Source organism: Mucor mucedo (genome assembly GCF_025094135.1).
Source record: "Mucor mucedo strain NRRL 3635 chromosome Unknown EV154scaffold_35, whole genome shotgun sequence".
Classification (NCBI taxonomy): domain Eukaryota; kingdom Fungi; phylum Mucoromycota; class Mucoromycetes; order Mucorales; family Mucoraceae; genus Mucor; species Mucor mucedo.
The window spans coordinates 61,199-87,624 of NW_026252319.1; the positions used below are offsets into that span (position 1 = coordinate 61,199).

At 37.7% G+C, this 26,426-nt stretch overlaps 8 protein-coding genes across 8 annotated transcripts; 2 read left to right on the top strand and 6 right to left on the bottom strand.

Moving 5' to 3' along the window:
- Positions 1–725: 725 nt before the first annotated feature.
- EV154DRAFT_505281 (uncharacterized protein) lies at positions 726–2,452 on the bottom strand. The gene has a single exon (XM_051601157.1). The coding sequence runs from the start codon at positions 2,304–2,306 to the stop codon at positions 936–938; it is 1,371 nt and encodes a 456-aa protein (XP_051458663.1). The 5' UTR covers positions 2,307–2,452; the 3' UTR covers positions 726–935.
- Positions 2,453–2,601: 149 nt separating this feature from the next.
- Positions 2,602–4,121, top strand: EV154DRAFT_505282 (uncharacterized protein). Its single transcript, XM_051601158.1, has 3 exons — positions 2,602–2,731; positions 2,802–2,973; positions 3,038–4,121. Exons 1-3 carry the CDS (start codon positions 2,628–2,630, stop codon positions 4,079–4,081), a joined length of 1,320 nt encoding a protein of 439 aa, XP_051458664.1. The 5' UTR covers positions 2,602–2,627; the 3' UTR covers positions 4,082–4,121.
- On the bottom strand, positions 4,115–7,901 carry EV154DRAFT_543309 (armadillo-type protein). Its single transcript, XM_051604552.1, has 9 exons — positions 7,770–7,901; positions 7,423–7,672; positions 7,239–7,366; positions 6,693–7,169; positions 6,325–6,622; positions 6,069–6,255; positions 5,258–5,963; positions 4,777–5,197; positions 4,115–4,716 (listed from the first exon to the last, which is right to left on the bottom strand). Exons 1-9 carry the CDS (start codon positions 7,851–7,853, stop codon positions 4,613–4,615), a joined length of 2,655 nt encoding a protein of 884 aa, XP_051458665.1. The 5' UTR covers positions 7,854–7,901; the 3' UTR covers positions 4,115–4,612.
- Positions 7,902–10,200: 2,299 nt separating this feature from the next.
- EV154DRAFT_550830 (uncharacterized protein) lies at positions 10,201–11,104 on the bottom strand. Its single transcript, XM_051604948.1, has 5 exons — positions 11,076–11,104; positions 10,863–11,006; positions 10,571–10,676; positions 10,408–10,505; positions 10,201–10,377 (listed from the first exon to the last, which is right to left on the bottom strand). Exons 2-5 carry the CDS (start codon positions 10,912–10,914, stop codon positions 10,238–10,240), a joined length of 396 nt encoding a protein of 131 aa, XP_051458666.1. The 5' UTR covers positions 10,915–11,006; positions 11,076–11,104; the 3' UTR covers positions 10,201–10,237.
- A 359-nt stretch (positions 11,105–11,463) lies between these two features.
- On the bottom strand, positions 11,464–13,415 carry EV154DRAFT_550831 (uncharacterized protein). Its single transcript, XM_051604949.1, has 3 exons — positions 13,393–13,415; positions 12,997–13,318; positions 11,464–12,938 (listed from the first exon to the last, which is right to left on the bottom strand). The coding sequence occupies exons 2-3, from the start codon at positions 13,081–13,083 to the stop codon at positions 11,724–11,726; spliced, it is 1,302 nt and encodes a 433-aa protein (XP_051458667.1). The 5' UTR covers positions 13,084–13,318; positions 13,393–13,415; the 3' UTR covers positions 11,464–11,723.
- A 1,355-nt stretch (positions 13,416–14,770) lies between these two features.
- On the bottom strand, positions 14,771–15,485 carry EV154DRAFT_537568 (uncharacterized protein; the record flags this gene model as incomplete). Its single annotated transcript, XM_051604224.1, has 4 exons — positions 14,771–15,007; positions 15,085–15,207; positions 15,271–15,347; positions 15,419–15,485. The coding sequence occupies 4 exons, from the start codon at positions 15,483–15,485 to the stop codon at positions 14,771–14,773; spliced, it is 504 nt and encodes a 167-aa protein (XP_051458668.1).
- A 612-nt stretch (positions 15,486–16,097) lies between these two features.
- Positions 16,098–17,563, top strand: EV154DRAFT_441691 (Thiolase, N-terminal domain-containing protein). Its single transcript, XM_051596963.1, has 2 exons — positions 16,098–16,676; positions 16,750–17,563. Exons 1-2 carry the CDS (start codon positions 16,150–16,152, stop codon positions 17,468–17,470), a joined length of 1,248 nt encoding a protein of 415 aa, XP_051458669.1. The 5' UTR covers positions 16,098–16,149; the 3' UTR covers positions 17,471–17,563.
- Positions 17,564–18,386: 823 nt separating this feature from the next.
- EV154DRAFT_543313 (uncharacterized protein) lies at positions 18,387–24,182 on the bottom strand. Its single transcript, XM_051604553.1, has 11 exons — positions 23,831–24,182; positions 23,701–23,768; positions 23,505–23,629; positions 23,195–23,429; positions 22,239–23,129; positions 21,660–22,217; positions 21,563–21,604; positions 19,842–20,171; positions 19,285–19,802; positions 19,070–19,185; positions 18,387–18,996 (listed from the first exon to the last, which is right to left on the bottom strand). Exons 1-11 carry the CDS (start codon positions 23,929–23,931, stop codon positions 18,492–18,494), a joined length of 3,489 nt encoding a protein of 1,162 aa, XP_051458670.1. The 5' UTR covers positions 23,932–24,182; the 3' UTR covers positions 18,387–18,491.
- Between the last annotated feature and the right edge of the window lie 2,244 nt (positions 24,183–26,426).

Sequence of the window (26,426 nt, forward strand, 5' to 3'; positions counted from 1 at the left end):
GGTTTCTTCATCATGTACAGAGGTATATCTAATACAATGTAAACCTATGTTAATTTATTCATCAATACCACAATCAGCCTTGATTTAACCAAATTAAAGGTGTATCTTTTTACCCAACCCAAGTATTTATATTATACCTTATGCCTTTATCATAATTCACGTAATTGAAATATCAGTGTTCTCAAATGCATGATTAAATAATAGCCAGACTCTTGGTTGGAACTGTTCTTCTGTTTTTTAATATTTTCACTCATAGCACTATGAGGATTATATGTATGCTCTAGATTCTATGGTTGTGCTAACGGGATATGTCAAGATCACGGAATACAATCGGGCCTGAGGAAATTGATCTAGTATGTAAAAGGAATCTCTGTAACGGCAATTGGTACCTGGATAATTTGGCGATAGACTTCAATATTAACAGGTTTAAGAAAGCTTTTTCTCTTCAGTTGTTTAATTTTCAGTAGCTGCGTTTTTTTTTTTTTTTTTTTTTTTTTTTTTTACATAGCAACAGTTTTGAATGTTTATCTCAGTCTGTAATTGATATAATATCATAACCAACAGTTTTACTTTTAACCTTCCTTCCAACTCTTCCTGTGTTTTTTAGCACTTATAACTTTTAATATGTGTATTTAAGTTTCATTAGGAGATGATAATCTCATAAACACATTCCATATATGGTGATATTTTTAGACTTTGATGACGGGACGGTGTGGAACGACTTATAGTATTGTACAAAGGGCAATTCGTCAGTGTAGCGACAAATTTATTTAATTTTTTTTTTTTAAAATTAAAAAAAAAAATGGGAGAGAGAGAGAGAAAGGGAGAGGGTGGAAAATATGTAGTAAAAAAAAATAATTATATATTAATGTAGATAGTACATAAGAGAGAAGAAGAGGCATTTTACATTTGTGAGAGAAGGATTGAGGGTTTTCTTAACGAAGAGGTTGATGAGATCCAGGCTTTTGTTGTTCCACACCAGCAGAAGGAGGACCAGCAGCATTTTGATGGTAGTTATCGTATTGGGCATCGTACTGTGCATCGTATTGACTATCATGATACATTTGATCCTGGTAAACCACTGGTTGACCATGAGGATCATAATGTTGTTGACCTTGAGCATACATTTGAGGATCGTGATACATGGCGTTGGGATCATGATACATTGCGTTAGGGTCTTGATACATTGCATTAGGATCTTGTTGATACATGTGGGGATCATGATACATCTCTTGTCCTCTTGCTCCATAACCATCTTGTTGTGAATCGTAATATAATTCTTCTTGATGACGTTGATGAGGTGATGCATACACTGTGGCTTCTTGTCGATGAGGTGATACAGCTCCTTCGTTGTAATATTGTGCTCCATTGGCAGGTTCTGCTTGAGGTCCAGTAGCATAGGCCATAGCGGGACTAGCAATGTGATTGTAGTCCATTGCAGATTGGGGTTCTGCTACTTGGAATCCTCTTTCAGAAGCATGTGTATTATTCCAATTGGCATTATTGTTATTAGCGGTAGTGGTATTACTACGATAGACATCAAAGTCATTATTTCCACCAGTTGTTCCGTTAGGTGAGAACATTTCTCCCATAGATCGACTTGCGCGTGTGCTTCGTGCTCTGCGTCTACTACGACGGATCATGAAAATGGCAAATGCACCAATAACAACAATAGCACCCACACCACCAGCAATACCAGCGATTAAGCTTGTATTGCTGCCAGATTCTTCTGGTGCAGCTGTGGGCGTAGCAGAAGGTGTCGCGCTAGGTAAAGTAGAGGAAATAAATAAGCTAGAAGATGCTGAGAGTGAAGGCAAGGTTGCCAATGTGGTAGCAGCGACAGTGGGTGCAGCGACGATAACAGGTGTAGTTTGTACTACGGCTGGAGCGGTAATAGAGTCTGCGGGTTTTAATGTGGATAAGGTGGTAGTGGGTGCTACAACCGGAGCCTTTGTTGTGGTAGCAACGGGGGCAGGGGTAGTGGTGGTGGTGGTGGTGATTGGTTTGGGAGCAGCTGTGGTGGTAGGTGCTGGCTTTGGTGTAGTAGTGGTGGTAGGGGCAGGATCAGCATTCTCAAAATCAGGTTCGGCAGGTTCAGCGGCGCCCTTGACAGGTTCTTCAGCAGGCTCAGCAGTGGCCTTGATAGGTTCTGTAGTCTTTTCAGTGGGCTCTGCAGCGGCTTTTAAGACAGGCTCTGAGGCATCTTTCGAGACAGGCTCTGAGGCAGCTTTCAAGACAGGCTCTGAGGCAGCTTTTAATGTAGTGGGTTCTGAAACGAGTGTGGTAGTGGGGGTTACTTCGGGCATGGGGCAGAAGAAGAAAAAAGGAATGAGGAGGGGAGGAAGGTGATCAAGATGGGAAAGGAAGAAAAAGAGAAAACAGAGGAAGGAGACACCAGGAAGATAATAAAAAGCTGGTACGACATTGAACAAAGACTGGGACTGGATCCACCCTATTTTGTGTTCAAATGGATCTTCGTTTCCAAATAGGCAATGCAACACATTATTTTATAATGCGCTTGACGGGAAAAAACAAACACCTTGTGACTGGGTAAGCTTTTGGGAAACCCAAACCCAAAAATAAAAACTTTTTGGCTTTGTACCTCCATCTTTTTTTAAAAATACAAAATGGCTATTTGTAAATTCTTTCAATTAGGCACTTGCCGAAAAGGCAATAGCTGTAATTTCGAACATGTAAAGCCTGCTGCTGCAACTGCTACCAGTAAATACAAGTAAATAAAAAACTCTATTTCTTTTTCTTATCGTGTTTTTCTTCTTTGTCACTCATTTTTCCTTTGCTAGTGAAACCTCCATCAAGACAAACTTGACAGAAGAACGTCCACAATGGAAACTTAGTGTTTATGGACCTGCTAAAGAGGAACCTAATTTAATTGTCGGTACTGATAAAAGTTGCGAAGAGGATCGTTTATTATATTACACCAGTATGCGTACCACAGGAAACGCAAACCAATATGCAAGTATTTTCATACAGATACACACACCAGAACTTTAAACGTATTAACATGCTGTAAGAATAGATGGCTAGTCACGAACAAGCATTCAACATGATGGAAACCCAAGTGAATGCCATTTTAAATAACCCTACCGCTGCCATTCAACATTACGAAAAGGAAAAATCGAGTCGTTCAGGACCTTTTGGTGGAAGTGCGAATAATACACCCTTTGCACCTTTTACAGGCGGTACAGCCGGAGGGGCATTTGGAGGCGGTGGTGGAGGTGGAGGAGCGTTTGGACAACCTTCTGCGTTTGGACAACCCTCTGCATTTGGACAACCTTCAGCGTTTGGAGCAGCAAAACCCGTATCAGCCTTTGGCCAACCATCAGCCTTTGGTCAACCTTCAGCGTTTGGACAGCCTTCTGCATTTGGATCCACAAGCGCTTTAGGTGCTGGCACTTCAGCTTTTGGATCTACAAGCACAATGGGAGGTTCAGCATTTGGATCTACAAGTACAATGGGTAGTTCAGCATTTGGATCTACTAGTACTTTAGGCGGTGGTGGATCTGCATTTGGGTCTACCAGTACTTTGGGTGGTGGATCTGCCTTTGGATCGACAAGTGCATTAGGAGGAGGAGCATCAGCGTTTGGAAAACCCTCAGCGTTTGGAACTAGCACAAGTGCAGCGGCTCCAGCACCTGCGTTTGGTACAGCTACACCGATGGGATCTTCTGCTTTTGGGTCTACAAGTACAATGGGTAATGGGTCTGCTTTTGGTACACCTACTACTAATACATCAGCATTTGGAGCAACATCAAGCATGGGTAATACAACCGGAGCATTTGGAACAAGTACTACCACACCAGGAGGAGCATTTGGCACAAGTACAACACCAGCTTTTGGAACAAGTACTACTACATCAGCAGGAGGAGCATTTGGAGGTAATACAACTGCAAATGGATTTGGTGCTACACAGAATAATGTGCCTGCTACCATGAATACAGGAGGAGGAGGAGAAGGAGGAGTTGAAGTGAAGGAGGGATCACCCGAATGGGCTGCTTTTGCGGCTAGCGAGTTTACATATCGTGCTATACCAGAAGTTGAACCACCTATTCAGCTTCGCTAACATTTTTAAATAATAATAAAAAAGTTTATTTCTAATTTTAGCTCTGGAGCAGTACAAAAAAGGGATTTTTAATAAGTTGTTTATATATTTATAAAGAAAAAGGAAAAGGGAAAGAAAAGAAAATATCAATAAGAAAGGTGTGTGTGTGTGTGTGTGTGTGTTTGTGGTTTTTTTTAAGAGTGGTGTGTGTTTGTGTGTTTGTGGATTACATGTACAATCTGACTGTATTTAGCTGATGTACAAAATAATAATAAAGTCATTTATCTAACAAAAGAAAAATATAAAAAAAAAAAAAGAATAGAGTACAAAATTGAGAAGAAAAGTTTTACCCATCCATGATTTTCGTGTTTTTTTGGTTTTTTTTTTTTTTTTTCGGTGGGTTGTCAAAAAGTTGTTGGGATTAAGATATATAATTTTTTTTTTTTTTTTGGCGTTTTTAAATAGGATGGGATGTGTTGTTTTCTCAAGTGATGGAAACTCTCTTGTCTCCTGCAGTATTTACAGTGAATAAAAAGTCAAAAAAAGGTGAGTTTAGATGGAAGGATCCAAAACAGGATCATCAAGCTGCTGCATGTGTTCTTCGTCTTCAAGACTGACTTGACCATTATTAATAAGAGGCAACAATTTTTCTACTTCTATAATCATGAAGGTATATTAGTACTATCTTTTTTTGCATCGATGCAGCAAATACTTACTTTGAATTAAATGTTTGCCATAGGTATACTTTTTTAAAGATTGAAGGTGAGGTTTGATCTTGTTTACTAATAACTCACGTTGGTCATCGTCCACAACATCCAACATTTTCTGAATCACATAGTTTGCATATTGATCCTTCATCATCGTGACAAGAGGCAAAGTTCCATCTGGTCTAGGTTGAAGCACCTCTTCAATCAATAATTGTCGATCGCGTTTCGATCCATAATCAACACACTTTTCAACAACGTTACTTGCGAATTTGTGTTTACTCAATTGGAGTACTTGGCCACGAATCTTGTCAATCACAAGCGATTTATCTGCAGCTCTTCCACGTTCCAAAATATGTTGAATTACGTAATTTCCGTATTGATCCTGTACAAGTTGACTAGTGCATCGGTGCAATTCATCAAGCAAAGGGCCCTTTTTAAGATAGTTTAGTGATTTGTTACTCTACCTCCAAACAAAAATAATAATACTTACAATGCGCACGGTTTGATCTTCTGTACAGTGCTCAAACATACGTTGAATGACCCTGCAACCATAGGGATGTGTAGCAAGGTTATAGACTTGACCATGGAAAGCATCAATGATGAACTGGATATGTTGAGCAGGTACGCGTTCAATTGCCTTTTGAATGACATGATTACCATTTTGGTCCTTGATACATTTGAGGACACAGCCATCTAACTCCTTAACCAAGGTAGCCTGTTGTTCAGTCAAGACATGTTCCAAGGCCTTTTGAACAACACGACAACCGTACATTTGCAATGAAAGTGATAAAACATGTCCCTCCATTTGTTTAGCCAAAATTGTTTTCTGCATTTGATTTCCGTGCTCAAAGAACTTTTGCAAGACATAATTACCAAAGACGTCCGTCATCAATTGCAAAGCGTTAGGCAAGACTTCCTCAAATACCATTTGCTTTTCATCGCTATTGGCTGTTTCTAACTTTTGTTGGATAAATCGAGATCCGTGTTGATCACCACTAAACTCAACAATATGTCCCTCGATATCTTTAAGCTCGTATTTCTTGTTCTTGGAGTTACGGAATTCTTCAAGTAATGCACTACGGATACTAAGTGCCATGTCTTGGCTCGATTGTTGTTGCTGTTGTTGTTGCTGCTGTTGTTGTTGCATCTGTTGTTGTTGTTGATGGTGATGATGACGATTATCATGTCGAGAAGATCTACCACTTCCATTATTATAATTATGTTGTTGATGTTGTTGTTGTTGTTGCTGCTGTTGCTGTTGTTGTTGTTGTTGCTGTTGTTGTTGCATTTGTTGTTGTAACAATAATTGTTGTCTGGCTGCCAACAATTGTTGTTGCTGTTGTTGGATCAATAATTGTTGCTGTTGTAACTGTAAAGCACGCAATTTTTTATCCGTGGCACCAGGGAGACTATTTTCAGGGAAACTGGTATCCATGCCAGCAGGGGCAGTAAGAGGTCCATTCATGCCATGACCCAAAGCAGCCGCAGCTGTATTAAAAGATAGGTTAGCAACCACGTGTCATTCACGCTCGCGTATTTTTTTTCTAAGATGCTTACCCTGTTGTTGTTGTCTGCGGTAGGCGGTATCACCTTGACTCCAACGTCCATACATGGATGCATCTGGGCTCAAAAGATGGTCCGAAGTATTGTCGTCCATTCCATTCGATAAATCTAAAGCGGGGTTATAAGCTTGTTGTCCGTTATAACCATTGTTGTAATAAGGGCTCGATTGCTGTTGCTGTTGTTGTTGTTGTTGTTGGAATCTACCTTGTTGTTGCTGTTGTTGCTGTTGTTGTTGCTGCTGCTGTTGCAACTGTTGCAAATAATGAGTGTTTGATAACATACCGTAATCATCCTAAATATGTACCATAAGATAAATAACTGGGCCCCCGAAAAAATAAAAAAAATAAAAAAATAAGGTTTACCTCTTCATTCAAGCCAAACCCACCAAATTGATTCATCATCATTTCAGTTTGACGATCCAGATCGCTATACATGTTTCTACCGGGAGGAGTTGAATTTGAGCGTGCAGGTGGAGTGCTACTAGTGGGAGCAAATTTATTTCGCAGGGGTGGCGAGATGGAAGAACGGGGATCTTCCATATGCAAACCATAATCCTCATGCTGTTGTTGTTGTCTATTTCTACCGTTATTGTTGTTTAAAATCATTTCATCATAATCCAAAGCGTTCAATTGATCTCTGTATTGCTTTTGCATCGCATCCAAATCACCAGTGGACATGGCTGGATCGTTATCGAATGTAAATCCACCATTAGCAGTAGCTACACCAGCTCCACCAGCGGAAGAAGCGGCAGCGGCGGCGGCAGCAGCAGCAGCGGCAGCATGTCTTTGTCTCGCTTGCTGTTGTAATGCAAATAAAGGTGATGGTGTACGAGGGAAATCCTACAAAAGAAAAGAGGGTCAGAAATTTAAGTTTGAATCTTGTTTTAGATGATGATTTTTTTGACATACATTTACCTGTTGAATCAGATCCACCAAGTTACGTTGACGACGACTGGCTAATGTTTCTTCCCCACCTTTATTCTGTTGCTGCTTACCCGAATAAAAACCTCTTGGGTCCTGTTGCGCCTGTGCATATTCTACAGTGATGTTAGTAGATGAACAGTGATTCAAAGAAAAACAAGTAAAAATATACCATCTTCACCGTTTTGCCATAATTGCCAAGGTTGTTGTTGCTGCTGTTGATGTTGTTGTTGCTGGGCATCTTGGTAATATCTTGCATGGTCGGGATCATTCATGGGTTCTTGATGACCACGTCTCGAATTTAATAATTGCGTGGGTGGAGCGCTATTTGAACGATGGTCATCTGGAAAGAGAGAAGAACTACCAGGTTGCGAGACAAACAAGTCATCATAGTCAAGTTTACCATGCAAAAGAGCAGCCAACTTGTAGAAAGGCGTTAGTTTTTTTTTTTTTTTTTTTTTCATCAACTTTTTTTTCGAGATGGTCACATTAAAAAAAAAGTGAAACGTAGGGTCTTACCTGGCCTTGAGGTTGATTCTTTGCTTTCGGCTGATGTAGGTCAGACTTTTGAATATTGGGTGACATTGGCCGACGTGGTAACATCTGACTTTTTTTTTTTTTTTGTGAGATTCTGTTGTGAAAGGAACAAATAAGAAAAAGAAGAAGAAAAAAAAATGTAAACAAAAAAAAAATATATTTTTAAAAGTCAGGGAAAACATCTTTTGTTTCGGATCGTGTCACATATCTGGGGGGTAGGGGATACGTGATGACAACACTGGAAGAAAGAACTGTCATTAACACACCTTAAAAATGCTTTTTTTTCTTCTTCCCATCGTCTTAACCGAGCACATTCACAATGCGGACGATCATACATATCTTGTCGCGCATTAATACCCTGAGTATTCACATAATACATGAAGACCTGTCGCCCCTATTCTGTATTTCTTGCAACTATTGCAAGCACACTTTGATAACACAGTTTTATCTACGGGATCAACTTGGAAAATGCCGTTGAGAAACCTACCAGTGCAGCCATAACACGCCGTTGGGATACTCCACCCACCGTGCAAACGCTACGCCAGAATAAGTTGGCAATTCACGTAACAAGAGGATAAATATATTCAGGAACTGAATAGAATTTTATTATAAATACTACTATGGTACTGTAAAATAGTTTACTCGACATAAGACGAAGGACCTTATGCACATACATTAACGGCTCTGATACGTCAATTACGAATATGTATTGTATAAATGATTATATATTTTTATATAATGTCATATTTCTTTTATTAACAACTAAATGACATACTCCCAACCTTGTTAATTCTCAGCAGATTGACCTATATGAGTGTACTAAAATTAAAAACGCGTATTTTAACACATTTTTCTGACTTATTTAGAGCTCTAGATGATTTAAGACTGATCAGTTTAGGCAGACTCATGAGTAAATATTGGAGGAAAAATGTTCATATCTAATCAAGATATTTACCTGTATAATTTGCTGCACTATAGAGTGGCACGATCACTTATCGTTATAATAGGTTCATTTGAACAAATAATGGTAAGCTAAATACAATGATATCGCCAGAATTTTTTTTTTTACATTTGACCTAAAACATGCGCTGTGTGCATATCTATATCATTCTTTTCTTTCGCAGCTTCGCCTAGTATTCTCCCACAAATGGTAAGGGAGGTTTTCAAGATATAAAACTGATTTTGAACTTGTCTTTTACGTACAGTAGCCTTATGTCGGAAGGACTACCTGGGCCCTTTTTTTTTTAATTTTAGGGTGTTGTCTTTCAACAGCTTGCATTTTTCTGAACACAGAAATTACTAACAACCCATCCTTTTTGAGTGATTTTTCCATGATCAATGACTTCTTTTAGACTCTCTCCTGATCAAAGAAATATTCACATTCCCAACCTGGATGGTGATGAATTATTAGATCCGAGGACACGTTATCCTTAGCTACGCGTGACTAGGCAGTTTTTTTTTTTTTTCACTGATGGGTTTTTTCGCGTAACATACAAGATATCCATCTTTACTTGAGCTTTTTATGTATAGCTATTACTGAGTCAGATGTTAAACAATGCCTTTAACTATATAGTCTAAATAACAAGTTAGTCATGGACCAGCAAAAATATGTACAATAGGTCTTACTAAAAAAAAATCATTTCGTGTATGAACTGACGTTTTCTGCTAGTTTTTATTAGATCCCACCTTGTATTGAAATCCTGTACGGTCGTTTCATTAAAAATACTAGGTGTCTCCAAAGCTGAGAGCCTAACTTGGGAGGTCTTTATCGTATAGAAAAGATGTTAAACGTGTTTATATCCTTCTTCTGCAAAACAAATGGCCTCACGTAAAAAAGGTAACTTGAAATGTTTTCAAGTCACTTTTCTGTTTTGTCTTTACATAAGAACTCAAAAAGATTTGATTATATTACGCTGACGTTACGCTTATATGCTACCAAAAAGTACTTGATTAAAACTTAATGAATTGCTTTTCGGCTTGTAGCAATATTAATGTCAATTAGCAGAACGTCTATATTACAGCATATCAACATCGTTTTGATTATGCCGAGAAGCTTTAATGGATTATTTATTACTAAATCACATTGTGATGATTGTCTCTTTCCCAGTGACTAAGTTAATAAAGAAAGTTTCAAGAATTTTCTAGAGAATCATATTTCCGAATTTGTCAAACCGTTTGTCGAATCAGAGAAGAAAGTAGTGCCAGAAATAGCAATACATGTATCCAGATCGTATGATTTTAAGTCCCTAAAACATTATCTAGCTATTTTGCGCATTACTAATGAACCAAAGATAAAAGAAGCATAAACAAAGTATTTTCTGATTAATCGTATTCTAGAAAGCAAATCAAGTCAATGTTCAAATTTATAAAAAGAAAAGTAGCTTACAAATGCAATTATTATATAGTGTATAAGTAGATACAAATAGTTTCCAACAGTTTTTTTGTTATCACTAATGGCTATTTTGCAAGTGCCAGCGTTGACCACCATAAGAAACTCCATCACGCTTCAGACTCAAGATTGCATGACCTTTACTGTCGATATCCAAGACTAGATTAGGATGAGCCAGACAGAAGATATAACCATCATCATCTATACCCCATTATTGTTTCTCAGATTCACTTTGTAAATTCCAATCATATTGAATAACTTCTGCCCCGGGTTCTAAAATACCATCTCTAATATCAAGCGCATTACCGGAATTTTTATTGATAAAATAGCTATTATAGTAATATTTCCATAATTGGTTTGTGTTATAATATTCTTTTGGAGTATAAGAAATAACATTTGCACCGTCCTAATACACGATGAGTCAGCTGCCTCGGCAGCTCCAACTTCATTCTCGACGTTGTGTCTCTGTTTTATACTGTTATGTATAATACGAAGATTGACTTTGAGCAATATATCGCCAATCGTGTCATGTATAGTTAAATGTGTATTCCCTCATTTCAGGCGTAAACCACTGAAGTAGAATAATCGTTGTGTAATCGGGCCTCAAAACTTCACAATGTAATCCTAAAGTGGTTTTTTTTCGAGGGTACATAGACAGAAACAATATCATCGGCAAGTGCTGATACCTAGTGCACCACACTGAACACATGAAGAACAGAACTTCATATCCTCAAACATCGGTCAATGCAATCAGATAATGATATTGCCATGTCTATACCACACTGTTGAGGATATCGTAGATATAATAATAAAGTTAATTGTCACATCACCTTAAGGATGGATAATAAATATAAAAGTTAATCATGAATCACACATTACCCCGCTTGTTCTCATCCTACCGTTGGAGTCTGTACACAGGGCACATCCCTGTGGCGAGTAAATATTTATTCTGCAAAAGCAATACAATCGAATGGGCCTGGACTATAGAATATTAATAGATCCTGAGCACAAATATTACTCTTATCATCTGATGTTATAACTGTTGATCCCTCTGACTAATATTTATATACTCAGTATGGAAGGGCTAAAAATTAAAGACATGTTGATTATTTACTATCACCAGATTATTACATCATGATCTAATAAGGCGCTTACTATTCTCCCTAGAACTAGCCCAGTTCTTTATATAAATATCCATAGTTTTTTCTCATAGACCATCGATACATTTTTGAATACGTTTTTGAATACATTTTTAATACATTTTTATACGTTTTTAATTATATTTTTTCGTCCATAATAAAGTGGTATCCAAGTTCTAACAGTATCACTTTTGGTTTATTTTTTTATTTTGTTCTCCATGCAAAACACACACAACCCAAATGAATAAGATTACTTTTTGCTGTCATTACTGCCCGCTTAGTCAACTTCTAAAGCACTCGTAAGCAGACTCAGTTGTTCTGTTCAACCGGAAGTAGACCACACTACAACATAGTCAGTTTCATACTACATATCTTTTTATTTCCTATAGCTTACCAATATACGAATTTTTATTGTTCTTGAGAACAAAGGTTACTTGGTTCTGGTGGCGGTGGGGTTTTTGTTGTACGAGGAGGGTTCCATGTACCACGAATCCAAGTTTGCTTGGAAGAGATATCATCATCAATAGGTCGAGGAGCTGAACGTTTCGCCGACTTTTGTTGACCACGGCATGATGCTAGATGATTTTCATAAATATTGTGGATTTGGATACATCTATCTCTAAAACACAATAGATTCATTGCAAGATCCATATATTTATCAAGTGAGTTTAATGAAGCATCGACCACTGAATGGTAATGTTGTGTTCCAGTATAAAGACCATGGTCTCGAAGTTCAAGTTTAATAAAATAAATTTCCATACCACATATTTGCAGGGAATCAACATTGTCAATGTTGCAGCCATCCAAAATAAATCTATCGACAATGGCTTTGCTTTCAATCAATACCTTGCATCGATCGGAATGAAATTTGACTTTTCCTGGATTCTCTTCAGCTGCCTCAGCAACTCCAACTTCATTCTCGACGTTGTATCTCTGTTTTATACTTTCATGTATAATACGAAGATCAACTTTGAGCACTATATCGCCAATCGTGTCATGCATGGTCAAATGTGTATCCCCCCATTTCAGGCGTAAACCACTGAAGTAAAATAGTCGTTGTGTAATCGGACCCCAAAACTTCACAATATAATCCCATTCTGAAGAGTCCACAGTATCCGAAAATAAACCTGATTCATGCTTAATTACCATCAGAATCTGCAACATAACATGTATACAAAAAGAAATATCTTTCTTGCTAATGTCGATTTCGGGATCATTTTGTTCAGCCAACTTTTTAGCCTGAATGTAAATAGCTGTCCAATTTTGATCAGAAGTCTTGGCTGGGTTATACGCTTTAAATATGGGCTGTATTATGTTGCTAATATATGCGTATTCTTCTGAGACGTATTTCTTTGGCCTGTTCGTACGTTGAAGATGCAACCATTGCCTATTGTTGAAAAGAGTGGACTGTGCGTCGGGATATGTATGGCTAAGGTCGAGAATCGAATTCAAACCAAGTGATACGATTGCTTTTTCGTTGGAATCCAGGTGATGATAGTCTTTACGTAATGTGCAAGCTTTTGTTTTTATTATAGAACCGACCGATTCTTCTTTTTCTGGTACATAAAGCTTGTCATGTTCAACTATTCTAACTTCACTTGATCCCCCTTGGTGCTGTTTGATCTTCAATTTTTTTTTTCATTGAATTCAGCTCCTTTGTTCCTTCATGTTGAACACTAACGAAAAAATATTCCTTGGCTAGATCTTTGCACTTTCCTTTTTCACTATCAGACGCGTTTGTGTTGGTATTATTCTTATCGTTGTTCATTTTGTGTTGATAAAGTTGTAACAAAATAAACTACATCAAGAATCTTTTTGGCTGTAGAGCTGACTGGGAATCAAAAAAATCTGAAAAATTAAGTGAGGTCCGCAATCAAATCAGTCTGGAGGAGCCGAGGGACTGACCGAAAGTCGCCTATTTACAGTGCACTCACAGCCATTCACGGTTCGTGAGTTCCAAAAACTCAAGAACTCTGCCCTCCTATAGCAAAGACTAGCCGCAGCTGCAATATACCGCAATAATAACTTTTTCGATTTAGCTTCTTTTCAAAGAAACAAGAGTCACCACTAAACAAACCTTTTTACGTGATCGGTTACTTTCATACGATAAAAGAAGTATGTTAAGGGAAAAGAGAAGGAGAAGAATAAAGTGTGTGAACCAGCTTTATTTATAGATAAACAAGCTTATGTCAGGATGATTTCATTTGTCTATTTTATCATCCATAATGTTTGAGCCTTTACCTAAAATAGAAACACTTGCAAACAACTCCCAAGCAAGTCAGAGCTTAGTAATTGTCTATCTGCATTTCAGTAGTAGCTTGTAATGACAGCGAAGCAGATTTTATGGAAAACAGAAAACGATCATCCTATGAAGTTTAGATGATATGGCATGTCAATCGACGTGTAGACCAACGCGTAATTCTAAAAAATACGTTTATTTGAAAAAAATACGTTTGAAAAAAATACGTAGTCCTAGACATTTCCGTTGTTTTGTATAAAAAAATAAATAAAAAAGGGCTTAAAATAATGATCCTAAATGAGATATTTTAGTTTTTTTTTTTTTTTTTTTTTTTATAGTCCTCTTTTTCGTTTCGTAAAACAAGCAGTCTTATATGATCTGATAACAGGAGGAATAATTTAACGTTCCCATACCAAACGCGTGTTTCAAGAATTTTCTAGAGCATTAAAGTTTTGTTATATGATTTCGGGAATAAAGACCAATTTTGGACAAAATTGACAATCTTAACTAAACAGGTTTTTGGTCCCTACACAGAACGTGTGCAATCTATAGCAGCAAATAAATAATGCACCACTGCTTCCTTCTCAAGAAAATTCAACAATAGTGAGTCATTATTGACATTCACACTAGATACAACCCCATTAGTCTTTTCATCCGTTCAGCCAAAATTCTATATATCCTGTAGCTCACATAATCAAGATTATGTCATAAATCTCATATGATTTACAAATTAGAGGCTAATTCCCAATTTTGATTTTTATTTTTTCGTTCTAGAAGCCCAAGAACAGTAAGTTAAAAAATTCAGTTAATTTTTGGAAGGAAGACGGTTATATACTTTAGTCACTATGTACATATTCAATGTCCCAATGTGTAGATACACAAACATGTCATGACAGAAATTTGGATGTACAATTCTATTGGTTGGGTGGGAAATAAAGCATTTATTTTTAAATGACGTAATGAAGGGTTTTTTAATTGATTCTTTTGTCTAGTGCCTTTAACATTTGATCTCTTCTTTCTTCAGCAGAAAGTGAATTGAGTTGATCTACAGACATTTCATCCAATGCGGGTTTTTCATCTACCTTTTTCACCTTTTCTGCTGCTGCTGCTGCTACTGCCTCTTCCTGTTTCTTTTGTTGTTGTTCCATCAATTTCCTATTTTATTTCCCCCCATGATGTCAGTTTATTTTCTGGTCTCTCTCCCTTGTGTGTACACTTACTTTCTAGCTTGAAGAACCATGAATTCTTTACGCTTCCTTAACATTTCTTGTCTTTTATCAGGGCTCGCTTCCCATACCTTGGGAGGCTCTTCTTCGGTGGATCGTTGTTGATCGGCAACATCCAGCTTGTATCGTTGGACTAAATTCTGATGACTGGGTGATTTACGACTACCTGTGCCTGAACTACTGCTGGTGCTTGAAGGTGACCCACTTGCACTCACAATAGGAGCTGGCTAAAAAAAAAAAAAAAAAAAAAAAAAAAGGTGTGAATACAAAATAAGTTTTTTTTTTTTTGCTATTACTCATTTACCAAAGGAAGACCTCCATCACGAAGAGCGTTATCTACTGTTGTTTCGACAGACCCTGTTCTTTGAAGATCGGCTTGAATGGCAGCAGTAGGTACGTCAGGGAACATGGCACGTACCATTTCAATCTAGATGAGAGTGTTTGTATCCATGTCTACAGTGTGTGTGTGTGTGTGTGTGCGGTTGCTTACCATTTGAGGAGTCACACGGTGAGTTCTTCTCGCTGGTGGACGTCGTTGCGCTTGTTGTCCATTTGATTGATTGCCGCCTTTATTGGGTCATTGTAAGTATACTTTTTTTTTTTAAAAAAAAAAGATGAGTTTCTTTTTTTTTTCTTACCTAGCATCCAGCGCAAGGCGATGAGAATAAAAAACACGGCTACTAATATCGATACGCTATCGTTCATCTTTTTTTTAAAAAAGAAAGTATTTAAAAAAGGAGGAAAAAGAAAAAGTTAAAAAAAAAAAATGTTTATGGTTGGGACAAAAACAACAACAAAAAAATCAGGCGCTGTTTTAATGTTAATCAGGCGTGTGTGTGTATGGTAAGTGAGATAATTGACATAAGAATGAATTAAACTAAAAAGAAGTGAAATTTATTTGAATATATAATTCGCGTTGTCATGGTAAAATAATAAAATAGTCTTTAGGAGGACCTGAGTTAAATTTTTTTATAATTTGATTATAGTCTGGCCAAACGTTAATGGTATATGCAGAAGAAGGGGAGGGAAAACCCAGGGGAAAAAAAAAAAAAAAAAAAGGCTAAATCATTGATTTTTAAGGACAGACTGACTGGAACAAGACAGATGGGATAGAAATGACAAATCAGACTTTTTCCCCAGGGAAAGAAAGTGTCTGCATTTTGTATGCTATTTTCCCATTTTTGATTCGTCAGCATAATCATTGACATGTGAATCTCAGAAGTGAGTGTGGAGAATTCAGTCACGTATTATTGCTTACTCCACATTAATACCGGCATTAGAAAATACAAAGATATAAAGTTTTTTTTTTTTTTCTATTTTTTCTTTTCCGTTTTTCTTTTTAATACATATCATATATATATATATAAAAATGGCTTCTCGTCTTCAACAAGTTTCTGGTCACTTGGCCCCTACCGACGGTGTCGCCAACAAGATTGGTGTGAAATCACCCGAAGACATTGTCATTGTATGTGCTGTTCGTTCTGCCATTACCAGAGCTAGAAAGGGAGGATTCGCCAACACCATGCCTGAAGAAATCCTTGCTGGTGTCTTCAAGGCCTTGATTGCCAAGTCCGGTATTGACCCTGCCATTGTGAATGATATTGCTGTTGGTAACGTCTTGGCTCCTGCCGGTGGTGCCACCAACGCCAGAATGGCTGCTCTTTATGCTGGTTTCTCTGAAGCCTCCGCTGTTTATACCGTTAACCGTCAATGTTCTTCCGGTCTTCAAGCTGTTGTTCAAATCGCCACTGCTATCCAATCCGGTCTTATTGAAGTCGGTATTGGTGCTGGTGTCGAATCTATGACCAAGAACTATGGTGCTGCTTCTCTTGCCAACACCTCTGAAAAGATTGCCGATGCTTGTCAATCTGCTGCTGACTGTCTCATTCCCATGGGGTAAGTAATCATTAGAGTGTGGGAATGTTTTTTTATTTTACGTGCGTCTACTTATTATTTATGAACAATTTAGTCTCACTTCCGAGAATGTCGCTAACGAATTCCACGTCACCCGTGCTAAGCAAGATGCCTTTGCTGCTATTTCTCACACCAAGGCCGTCAATGCCCAAAAGAACGGTTGGTTCAAGGAAGAAATCTGTCCTCTTGAAGGTACAGTCATTGACAAGGAAGGCAATGAGACCACTGTCATTGTTGACCGTGATGATGGTGTCCGTCCTGGTACCAGCCCCGAATCTTTGGCCAAGATTCGTCCTGCTTTCAGCGAGACCGGTACTACCACTGCTGGTAACGCCTCTCAAGTTTCTGATGGTGCTGCTGCTGTCCTTTTGATGAAGCGTAAGACTGCTGAAAAGTACGGTCTTGCCATCCAAGGTAAATACATTACTTCTGCTGTGGTGGGTGTCCCCCCTAAGATCATGGGTGTTGGACCTGCTTATGCTATCCCCGTTGCTGTTGAGCGTGCTGGATTAAAGTTATCTGATGTTGATATCTATGAGATCAATGAGGCCTTTGCTTCTCAAGCTGTTTACTCTGTTGAGAAGCTCCAAATTCCTATTGAAAAGGTCAACCCCAAGGGTGGTGCTATTGCCTTTGGTCATCCTTTGGGTTGTACTGGTGCTCGTCAAATTGCTACTCTTCTTCCTGAATTAAAGCGTCAAAACAAGAAGATTGGTGTCACCTCCATGTGTATCGGTTCTGGTATGGGTATGGCTGCTGTCTTTGAAAGCGAGTAAAAAAAAAAAAATTATAAAGAGAAAGAATATTATATACCTGTTTAAGGCAAAAAATAAATAAAATAAAAAATGTTGTACATGTCCACCCCTTAATCGAGAGTTATCATGTGGGTAGTTGAGGAGTTTTGTAGCTTGATCATTGTGTTGACGAATATAAAATGAATTAATTATTGGTTGTAGTGGCTCGAGTGAAGACTCTCTTATAAATTATGAGAGTCAAGCACCCAATGACACAAAACTTGTTATTTGGGTCAATCTATTCGCATTAAATTTTATATTCGATCAGCCACTACCTTTGTATATAAACAAAGACCAGATATCAAGAAGGACTCACTTAGGTAAATTAAAGACCATACAAACACACAGAGAGAGAGAAGGAAACGTGGCAAGTGTGACTCCAGTACAACGATCATTTTTTTAAAAGAAAGATAAAAAGTAATTAATGAGATAACCACCTATTAGAGATATCTTATCTCTTTTTAAAAGTAGTGAATTTTTTTTTACAGCCCCTTATTTATGCCTGATTATCCATGACAATCAAAATTCTGATAGATTTTCTATAAATGAAAGCATTTCCCCTTTATGGTAGCTTTGTATGTCTGTACAACCGGCTATGGAATCTATTTCTTGCTTGCTTAGTTAAGCAGAGTTGAGAAATATTCAGCGCAATATGAAAAAGCGATGGATAGTTACCAGGATACGGAGAGTGAGAGAAGCTGGTTGTTATTGTAAGGGGTTGAAATGGAGATTCCCCCCCCCACTACCACCACTCATTCGCTTATTTTCGTTTAACTCTCTACCATGAACGAAACACACACAATTAAAAAAAAAAAAAAAAGTTTATTTACCGACAAAATTGAATTAAAAGGGAAGAAAAGTTTCCATGAGGGAAAAAGCGGGTTTAACAATATATAGCTAATTTGTTAAGTGAAGATCATTTATTATAACTTTTAGGAGGAGAAGGGGTGGGTAAATACTAACAAAAAGAAAAAAAAAATAGATATATTATATATTAACTGCACTATAGAACTCTGGCAAGCTTCTTTGCGCGTTTGTCACGTTTTACAATTAAAGCTGGTGTAACATTTTGTGGTTGGGCAAGATTTTGTTGATTAGTGATTAAATCCTTCTTGAGACCATCCAGAAGCGACGAGGCAAAATCACATTGTTGTAGTGGTAAAAGCTGAGATTTGATAACTGTGGAGCGTAGTACTTGCACATCAATCTGCAGGTATTTCTGATCTTGATCTTTGCAATTCTCTGTGACGTTATACGGCGAGATAAGTGATAAGGTGGGTAAGTCCTGTGTGGAAGTACTGATGGGATGGGTAGGGTTTGTGGGTGCAATCTGTGAGAACTCTGGCGAGTACAAATAGACATGACGTTGACCCTCATTTTCTGACCAGGTTTGAATGTCATTTACATCTGTTTTATGATTGATCCACGTCTGTAAATCACGAGGGCGTACAGCATCAATGAGAACAAGATCGGTGCTATTATTAACCACGGAATAATCAACATGATGACTATACATCACATATAAAAAAATTAATCAGTCTGCATATAATATATAATATCAGCTATTGTGGGTAGTTTTACCTGGAGCCAATAGCCGGAAACTGTTTCCTCCCTTCTAGCACGGATCCACCTCCTACCGTCAAACGGTCAGCTGTGCGCGAGGGTAACGTAAACAATGCAAAAGAAAATAGCATAATCTAAAAAAAAAAAGTGTGTGTGCGTGAGTAAAAAAAAAAAGGTTGTATAAACAGGGGTTGTATTACCATAAATACTACGCCAGTTGCTTTGGATGATACTTTGTTGGCAGTGTTGATTAATGGTCTTTTATTACTGCCAATGTTAATGATGGTGTTAGGGTTATGATGATGTTGTTTAAGAGCGGCATTTTCTTTTTCAAGAGCATCTACGCGGTTGGATAGTTCTACAACTTTATTGGTTAATGCTTCATTTTCTTGTACCAGCAATTGTTTCTCCTCTTCCAAACAAGTCAAATGTTCCCTTTTTCGTTTACGAGAAAGTAAAGCGGCAGCTCTATTTTTAATTAGACGCTCTTGACGCTTTTGTATTTGTGCTGCCTTTTGAGCTTCTTGTGTCATGGGAGGTGATGGTGTTTCTTTTGTTGGTGTTGTAGGGGTAGTGATGGATGTGAGAGAGAGATCTGGCTCAATTTTGATGAGTTCTGGTGTGTTTGTGTTGGGTCTGGGAGCCAATGGCTTGGGAGCTAATAAGGAAGGTTGGGCTAAGACGGGTTGTGTTTGTTCACGCTTCTTTCTACCTCGTTTCTTTTTAGGTTGTTCTGAATCTGATACAGAGCCTGTAGAAGAAGAAGATAAAAAAGGTTGGATAAATTGACTTCCAACCATGGGTGGTGGAGACAAGAAGAATGGGAAGGCAGAGAGATCTTGTTGCTGCTGAAGCTGATGTTGCTGTAGTTGCTGTTGTTGTTGCTGTGGGAAACAAGGGTTAAATAAGTTTGTATTTGTGGTCCAATGATCATCTACAAGAAAATCCGAAGTGTTGATGTCCAGCATAAAATCATCTACGGTGTGTTTCTCTGGTGATCCTGTGGTATCTGAGGAAGAAGAGGTGGAAGAAGGTGGTGAAAGTGGTGTGTCTGCAGATAAGTAGTCTGCATTCAAGTAAGACATAATCAAATCATCTTGTTCCTCTTGCATATCTGGGTCTGGCTTAATATATGTCATTTCTGATAATTTTTTTTAAAAAAAGTGTTAAATGGAAAAGAAAAGAAGGTATTAATTATAAAAAGGAGGGGTTATAAATAGGGAATTGCGGCTGTGTATTTTTTAAGGTGCCTAAATGTAATTGTACAGAAAAAATAGGCGGAGTTGTCAGCATAGTCTATCTTTATCTTTTTTTTATTATATTTCTGCGGATGCTTTGTTTCCGTCTTTTTTTTTTCTTTTGATTACATATACGCTCCGCATTGAGAGTATTAATTAAAAAGTTAAAAATAATCTATATTTGTGTTTGATATGTACAGTAAAGGTTACTTTCTTATTTAGTGGCTACACAAAAATATTTTCATCGTCCGGTCAAAATTTCATTTTTTGGATACACCGCTTGAAACAAAAAAAAGTTTCTTTTTCTCTCTCTCTCTCTTTGAAAAAAAAATTTTTATTTAGAAAATATGGAATTTCCAGAGGCACAAGATTTTGAAGCGTCAAAATTAGGCACCAAAACCTAGTAAAGTAAAATAAAACTCCCCCCCCCTATCAAACACACAAACAATGGACCAGTCTCGTTTAACAAACATCATCTAAAATAAGCTGGGATACTGTCTATGACCGTGAAAATAACAACTTTCAGGAAATTGGTGATATTGGTGAAGTCTGGTTCGGTGAAGACAGTGTAGAAAAGATGGTCGATTGGGTCACTGAACATGTCGACGATCCTCAATGCAGCATGATCGATTTAGGTTGTGGCAATGGTCACTTGTTGCTCGAGTTAAGTAATGAAGGCTTCAAGAACCTTTACGGTATTGATTACTCCGAATCAGCCATTACCTTGGCTAAGGCCATTGCCAAGGATCGTGAGTTAGAATGGATCCAGTATGAGGCTGTGGATTTTCTATCGGAGCCCGATTGGTTTGTAGGTAAACACACACCGTTCCGTTTGGTATTGGATAAAGGCACATATGACGCCATCTCATTGCACCCCGATCAAGTGCAGGCCAAGAAAGATGGTGTAGCTGGTCCTAGAGAGAAATACGTGGAATCAGTTCATCGTATGATCGATCCACAAGGTCTCTTTTTAATCACTAGCTGCAACTGGACCAAAGATGAATTAATTGAAAACTTTAAAAATCGTAAGTTTTATTCTGTATTTATTATTTGTGTCTTCTGATTCCCACTTCTCTTTTGCAGATTTCACCTTTCATTCAAGTGTCAAATATCCTACCTTTCAATTCGGTGGTCAAACTGGTTCCACCATTTGTACCATTGCCTTTAGTCCCATTCAATAATAATCATGTACAAAATAAACTTTTTGTTTATTAAATCTCTCTCTCTCTCTCAAAAAAAAAAAAAAAAAAAAAAAAAAAAATGTTTTATTGACGTTCCCAACCTTGGTTCTTGTTGAACATGGGAGGAGGAATACCTATACATATATCACATTAATCATCATTCTCTTTCTTTATACACATAAAGCTTACCATTGGCCATGACGTGGGGTGGCATCATCATGTCGCCGCGTTGTTGCAAAGGAAACCTCTGTTGTTGTCCTTGCATATGAAGCTGCATCTGCTGCTGTTGCAAGTGGAGGGGAGGTGTCATCATGGGTCGTTGTCCACCTGCTAATGGAGGTGGCATCATCATATGAGGTAAAAATTGTTCATTCGCGTTATTACGTTGTCCATTGTTAAAATGAGGTGGGGGAGGAGGCACGCGTTGTAAATCAGGTCCATTGTTAAACTGCACTAATTGTTCATATGCACGATGATCCATCATGGCAGGTGTGTACGACTGCTGTCCATATGGTTGTTGGAAATAAGGTTGAGGTGGCATACCACCATGTTGTTGAAGATGAGGTGGAATATGCTGTTGTTGTTGTTGATGATGTTGCTGTTGTTGTTGTTGTTGCTGTTGTTGTTGCTGTTGTTGCTGTTGCTGTTGCTGTTGCTTTAAACCATTGTAGCCCATGGGAGTTGATTTCGTAGTTTGCATGGAGGGGGATCTTGATTCAGAAGAACGGGCACTCATTTGTCGCAACACTGAAGTGGGTAAATTATTACCGAACCTGTTGGACATGGTGGAGGATTTATCCGATGGTGAACCAGTCATCATGGATGGCGATGCCTTACCTTGCTGTGGTTGTTGTGGTTGTTGTTGTTGTTGTTGCTGGATTGGTGCTTCAATCGTGTTATTAGGAAGCGAAGACTTGGGAAGCGAAGGTTTGGGTTGAGAAAGTATTTGCATGACTCGATTAAAGCCCATGGCATCTTCATTGGTCTCCATAATGTTCTTTTTAGCTCCCAACGTTTTCAAGATGTCTTGTTCTGAGTATACCCTCTGTTGTTGTTGCTGCTGCTGTTGCTGTTGTTGCTGTTGCTGCTGTTGCTGTTGCTGTTGTTGCTGTTGCTGCTGATGCTGTTGTTGCAGTTGCATCATTTGGTGTTGCTGGTTCATAAAATGCTGTTGTTGTGGAGGTAATTGAGCAGGACCTTGAAACAAATCATTCACACTGATAGAACGAGCTTGTTGCTGTTGTGGAGGGGGTTGAGGTGTTTCTACCACGAGTAACTCGGGTTCTTCTCGTTTGGCAAAGAATTTAGCAAAACGAGAACCAGTTTTTGCATTTTCACGACGTTGATCGGATTCATCAAAGAAACCTAATTCTTGGTGTGTTTGCATTGATAAAGAAGCCAGCGCATCTTCCACTGCTACCGTTGTTGTGATCTTTTTCTCTACCACGGCCACAGTTTTAACAGGCTCATTGATACCATCTCTCTTCTTCATGTTGGATTTCCAAGCTTCTAAATCATTGGCAAATTGAGCTTGCAGGTCGTCTTCTTTGGCCTCATTTTCCTCCTCGGGTGTGTAATCCATCCATTCTGGCACTCTTTCAGTATCGTCGTTGTAATTACTATGTCTGTTGTTATTGCGGTTATTATTTGATTGTGCGTCTATAAAACAAAGAAGAATGTTAGAAAGAGAGAGAGAGAGAATAAAAAGAGAAAAAGAAACATACGGTCTCGACGGCCCTTCATATCATTCATACTATATCGATCCGTTCGCTTACCATGTGTTGCCTGTGGTGGTGAACCCATATTATTATTATTATTGTTGTTGTTGTATTTTCTGTTGTCTGCTGATGATGGTTTATCCACTTGTGATGATCTGTGTGAAAATCCTTTTTCGCCCATATATGAAGGACCACGAGGTGTGCGATAATCTTTAATATTATTTGATGATCTTTCATCCATCTATATATATATATATATATATTTAATAAGAGTGTTAGCTTGCAGTTTTAAGAAAGCTTAAATATACATATTTACCTGTCTATTGTGTCTCGTTGATAACTGTTGTTTTGATATATTTAAGCCATCGTCTGTTCGTTTCAAGCCTCCATATAAGGACGAGGCAAAGTTTGTTTTGGTAGGCCCGAGAACTATACTTTTATCTAAGCTTGCTGTTAGAAACCAAAAAAAGAAAACCAGAGTGTGTGTGTGTGTATGTGCATAGTGAATATACCTGTACTGGAGCGGGTTATAATGGCACCGTTTAATATGCTTTTTGATGCTGGTGAATTAGGATCCTCGCTTTATATTGTGCAAGATGTTAACGAAAAAGAAAAAAAAAAGGATGGAAATAATAAGCTTACCCAAACCAAGTCGATAATGAAGGCATGGATTCTGGTTTTTGTACAAGCGGACTGTCATGTAAACTAATCATTGCATCTTTTGTATATCGAATAACTGACATGGTGAAAAGAATAAAAAAAAAGGTATTTTGTTTTGTTTTGATAGGGTTTTTCTTGTAAAAAAAAGATGTTTTCTAAAAAGGGAGGAGAAAAAAAAAGAGAAGAGAAAAAAAAATAGACCGAATAGGGGGGGGGGGCCTACTATAAACGCGCGTACAATTAAAAAAATTGGGGGTGAAAGTAAAATGACTTTTTGTGTGTGTGTGTGTGTGTGTGTGTGTGTGTATGTGTGTGTGTATGTGTATGTTTTTTTGTTTGTGTTGTGTCTGTATATCTATATATATATATATATATATATATAAAATTTCTATGAATACAGAGGGTTTTTAAAAAAGAGAAAAGAAGAAAGGGAAAGAGAAGAAAAGAAAAAAAGAGTGTTCCTTTGGGGGGTTATGCTTTTTTGGCCCTTTTATGTGACGTTCTTAAAACATTTTCAATGGCGCTCCAAAAAAATATATTTAAAAGAAACTTCTCTGGGATATTACTGCTGCTTATTCCTAGGCTGGGACATAGTGTGCGCTATCTCGCCTTCCTCCTCCTCTTATACCTGTATGCATCCTCTGTGACTTGCCTCATCTCCATATTTACACTGAAAAACACATCTGAGTGTCAACAAATAAAAGAGAAGGGCATCATGCTTTTAAATGGGACGGTAAATCCTCATAAATGTCCCTACACTCCCATTCTTTACTGGAACTAACTTTTAACAAATGTCTGCCATTTTATCTTGGCGGCCTTTAAATATTATATGCCTTCTAACCGACGTCTGTCTATTGACATTTGTCAATTAAAAAAAAAAAGCTTTATTTGCTTCCAGCGCTTTAATTCTTTTTCTGCAGTCAAAATTTTTATTTATGATCTGATCGTTTTTGCTTGTTTGGAAAGTGATCCAAACTGACAGGAATAATATCACCAGTGGCATTCTACTGTCACATCTTGCATGCTAGACAATGCAAAGCAAACTGTAGGAATGGCTTCAATAACAATACTGTAGCCTCATTATCGTTAAGATACTTGGCAACCTCAGATGCTACAGATATATGTACAGCTTGCTGTCAATCTGGTTATTTAAACAATGATTCATATGTCTGTCCACATTATGCCACACGTGAGTACATGAAACATGTAAGATTTACAGTATTTACAAATTTCACTGAATTGTCAAAGTTTACGTGCTGAAAAAAAGACAATTATAGTAAATTCATCCAAACACTGCAGCATTCGAGTCAAGCGATATATATTAAATGTAGAGTTCCCTTCACATATCGAAACAATCAAAATATGCAAGGTACTGTCAGATCCTAGATTTCGAACTAATCACTTGTTGATCCAAGTAGTGCGGCCTAAAAATGTTTTTTTTTCTTGAAGATTTAGCATCATAATTAATAAATGATAGTAAGCAACAAAACATACTTGGGATAAATGAGTTTACCAGAAAACAATCGTATTGTCATCTGGTATAGCATCTTCTGAGACAGTCTCGAATTTTCTAGTGCATATGTGACAGCTTAAATTTGTTCTATCCCCACTTGAAGCACCTGTAACCCGTGCTTCTGTTGAAGTACGTGACTTCAGATCTTTTAAGAAGCTTAAACATCTTATTGGAATGATGATTACAAAAAATATCGTATCGTGTCCCCTCATCCTTTCTCTGCGTTGCCTATCCTGTCAAATCTCCAGTATGCCTTAAGCAAGGACCCTATGGACTGTTGGACATTTTTTTTAAAGAAAAGGTTAATTGTAAAGTCTATACATATACCTTTAAGGAACTGCCTACGTATGTGTGGCGTTCGCATTAGAAGCACATTGATCTAATCTACAATTTAGACAATATCTGGATATACGTGATTGCTTGTTAAAACTACGCTAGAGAAAATTATATTGTCAATAACATGCGATTTATTTTCATTTCAGTATGTGGGTTCTCACTGTAAACTAGTGACCAGTCGCAGCCATAAAAGCCATCACCAAGCCCAATAAGGGAACAAAGCAAAAAAGAAAGACCGGTTTTCGGGTAACTTTTGTCATGAAATCATATTTGGCGCATCTTTTTTAACCTTGGATGAATCCTGCGGAAAATTAGAGTACGCCTCTTGTAATTTAATACTCTGTCTGTAAGTCATATCTTTAAAGATTTGGCTGGAAAAATAAAACTCGTGGCTAACTACCTTTTTCAAACTATCTGCTTTTGTATACGTTAATAAAAAGAAAAGAAAAAGAAAGAAGTGGGCGGGATGGCTTATTTATAAAAAAAAAACAATAATAAACAAGGACTAGTTTATGTCAGGATGAGATAATCAGTCGATCCGACTAATATTAGTATACTTTATATGGAAGTGATAACTTCACGACAGTTATTATTAAGCAGAGATTATACCCAGACTCATGCAATGTGCTCTACACTCTTCGTAGACCATCTGATACTTAGTTTAACTATTTGCAGTTTTCTCAAAATGAGCGATCATTTGATACTTTTTTCTCTGTGATATTGTTAAAT

What these genes read in the sequence shown, in the direction of transcription:
- EV154DRAFT_505282 (XM_051601158.1), top strand. Translation starts at nt 2,628, where the DNA reads ATGGCTATTTGTAAATTCTTTCAATTAGGCACTTGCCGAAAAGGCAAT. An exon ending in ACTGCTACCAGTAAATACAA is followed by an intron (nt 2,732 to 2,801) that starts GTAAATAAAAAA and finishes TTCCTTTGCTAG; the next exon opens with TGAAACCTCCATCAAGACAA. An exon ending in CAGGAAACGCAAACCAATAT is followed by an intron (nt 2,974 to 3,037) that starts GCAAGTATTTTC and finishes CTGTAAGAATAG; the next exon opens with ATGGCTAGTCACGAACAAGC.
- EV154DRAFT_543313 (XM_051604553.1), bottom strand. Translation starts at nt 23,931, where the DNA reads ATGTCAGTTATTCGATATACAAAAGATGCAATGATTAGTTTACATGAC. An exon ending in TCATTATCGACTTGGTTTGG is followed by an intron (nt 23,769 to 23,830) that starts GTAAGCTTATTA and finishes CACAATATAAAG; the next exon opens with CGAGGATCCTAATTCACCAG. An exon ending in TTTCCGGCTATTGGCTCCAG is followed by an intron (nt 18,997 to 19,069) that starts GTAAAACTACCC and finishes TGTGATGTATAG; the next exon opens with TCATCATGTTGATTATTCCG.
- EV154DRAFT_505281 (XM_051601157.1), bottom strand. Translation starts at nt 2,306, where the DNA reads ATGCCCGAAGTAACCCCCACTACCACACTCGTTTCAGAACCCACTACA.
- EV154DRAFT_441691 (XM_051596963.1), top strand. Translation starts at nt 16,150, where the DNA reads ATGGCTTCTCGTCTTCAACAAGTTTCTGGTCACTTGGCCCCTACCGAC. An exon ending in GACTGTCTCATTCCCATGGG is followed by an intron (nt 16,677 to 16,749) that starts GTAAGTAATCAT and finishes TGAACAATTTAG; the next exon opens with TCTCACTTCCGAGAATGTCG.
- EV154DRAFT_550830 (XM_051604948.1), bottom strand. Translation starts at nt 10,914, where the DNA reads ATGTTTGAGGATATGAAGTTCTGTTCTTCATGTGTTCAGTGTGGTGCA. An exon ending in TGTATTAGGACGGTGCAAAT is followed by an intron (nt 10,506 to 10,570) that starts GTTATTTCTTAT and finishes TTACTATAATAG; the next exon opens with CTATTTTATCAATAAAAATT. An exon ending in ATATGATTGGAATTTACAAA is followed by an intron (nt 10,378 to 10,407) that starts GTGAATCTGAGA and finishes AATGGGGTATAG; the next exon opens with ATGATGATGGTTATATCTTC.
- EV154DRAFT_550831 (XM_051604949.1), bottom strand. Translation starts at nt 13,083, where the DNA reads ATGAACAACGATAAGAATAATACCAACACAAACGCGTCTGATAGTGAA. An exon ending in TAGCCAAGGAATATTTTTTC is followed by an intron (nt 12,939 to 12,996) that starts GTTAGTGTTCAA and finishes AAAAAATTGAAG; the next exon opens with ATCAAACAGCACCAAGGGGG.
- EV154DRAFT_543309 (XM_051604552.1), bottom strand. Translation starts at nt 7,853, where the DNA reads ATGTTACCACGTCGGCCAATGTCACCCAATATTCAAAAGTCTGACCTA. An exon ending in ATCTGATTCAACAGGTAAAT is followed by an intron (nt 7,170 to 7,238) that starts GTATGTCAAAAA and finishes TTTCTTTTGTAG; the next exon opens with GATTTCCCTCGTACACCATC. An exon ending in TGGCAAACATTTAATTCAAA is followed by an intron (nt 4,717 to 4,776) that starts GTAAGTATTTGC and finishes TCATGATTATAG; the next exon opens with AAGTAGAAAAATTGTTGCCT.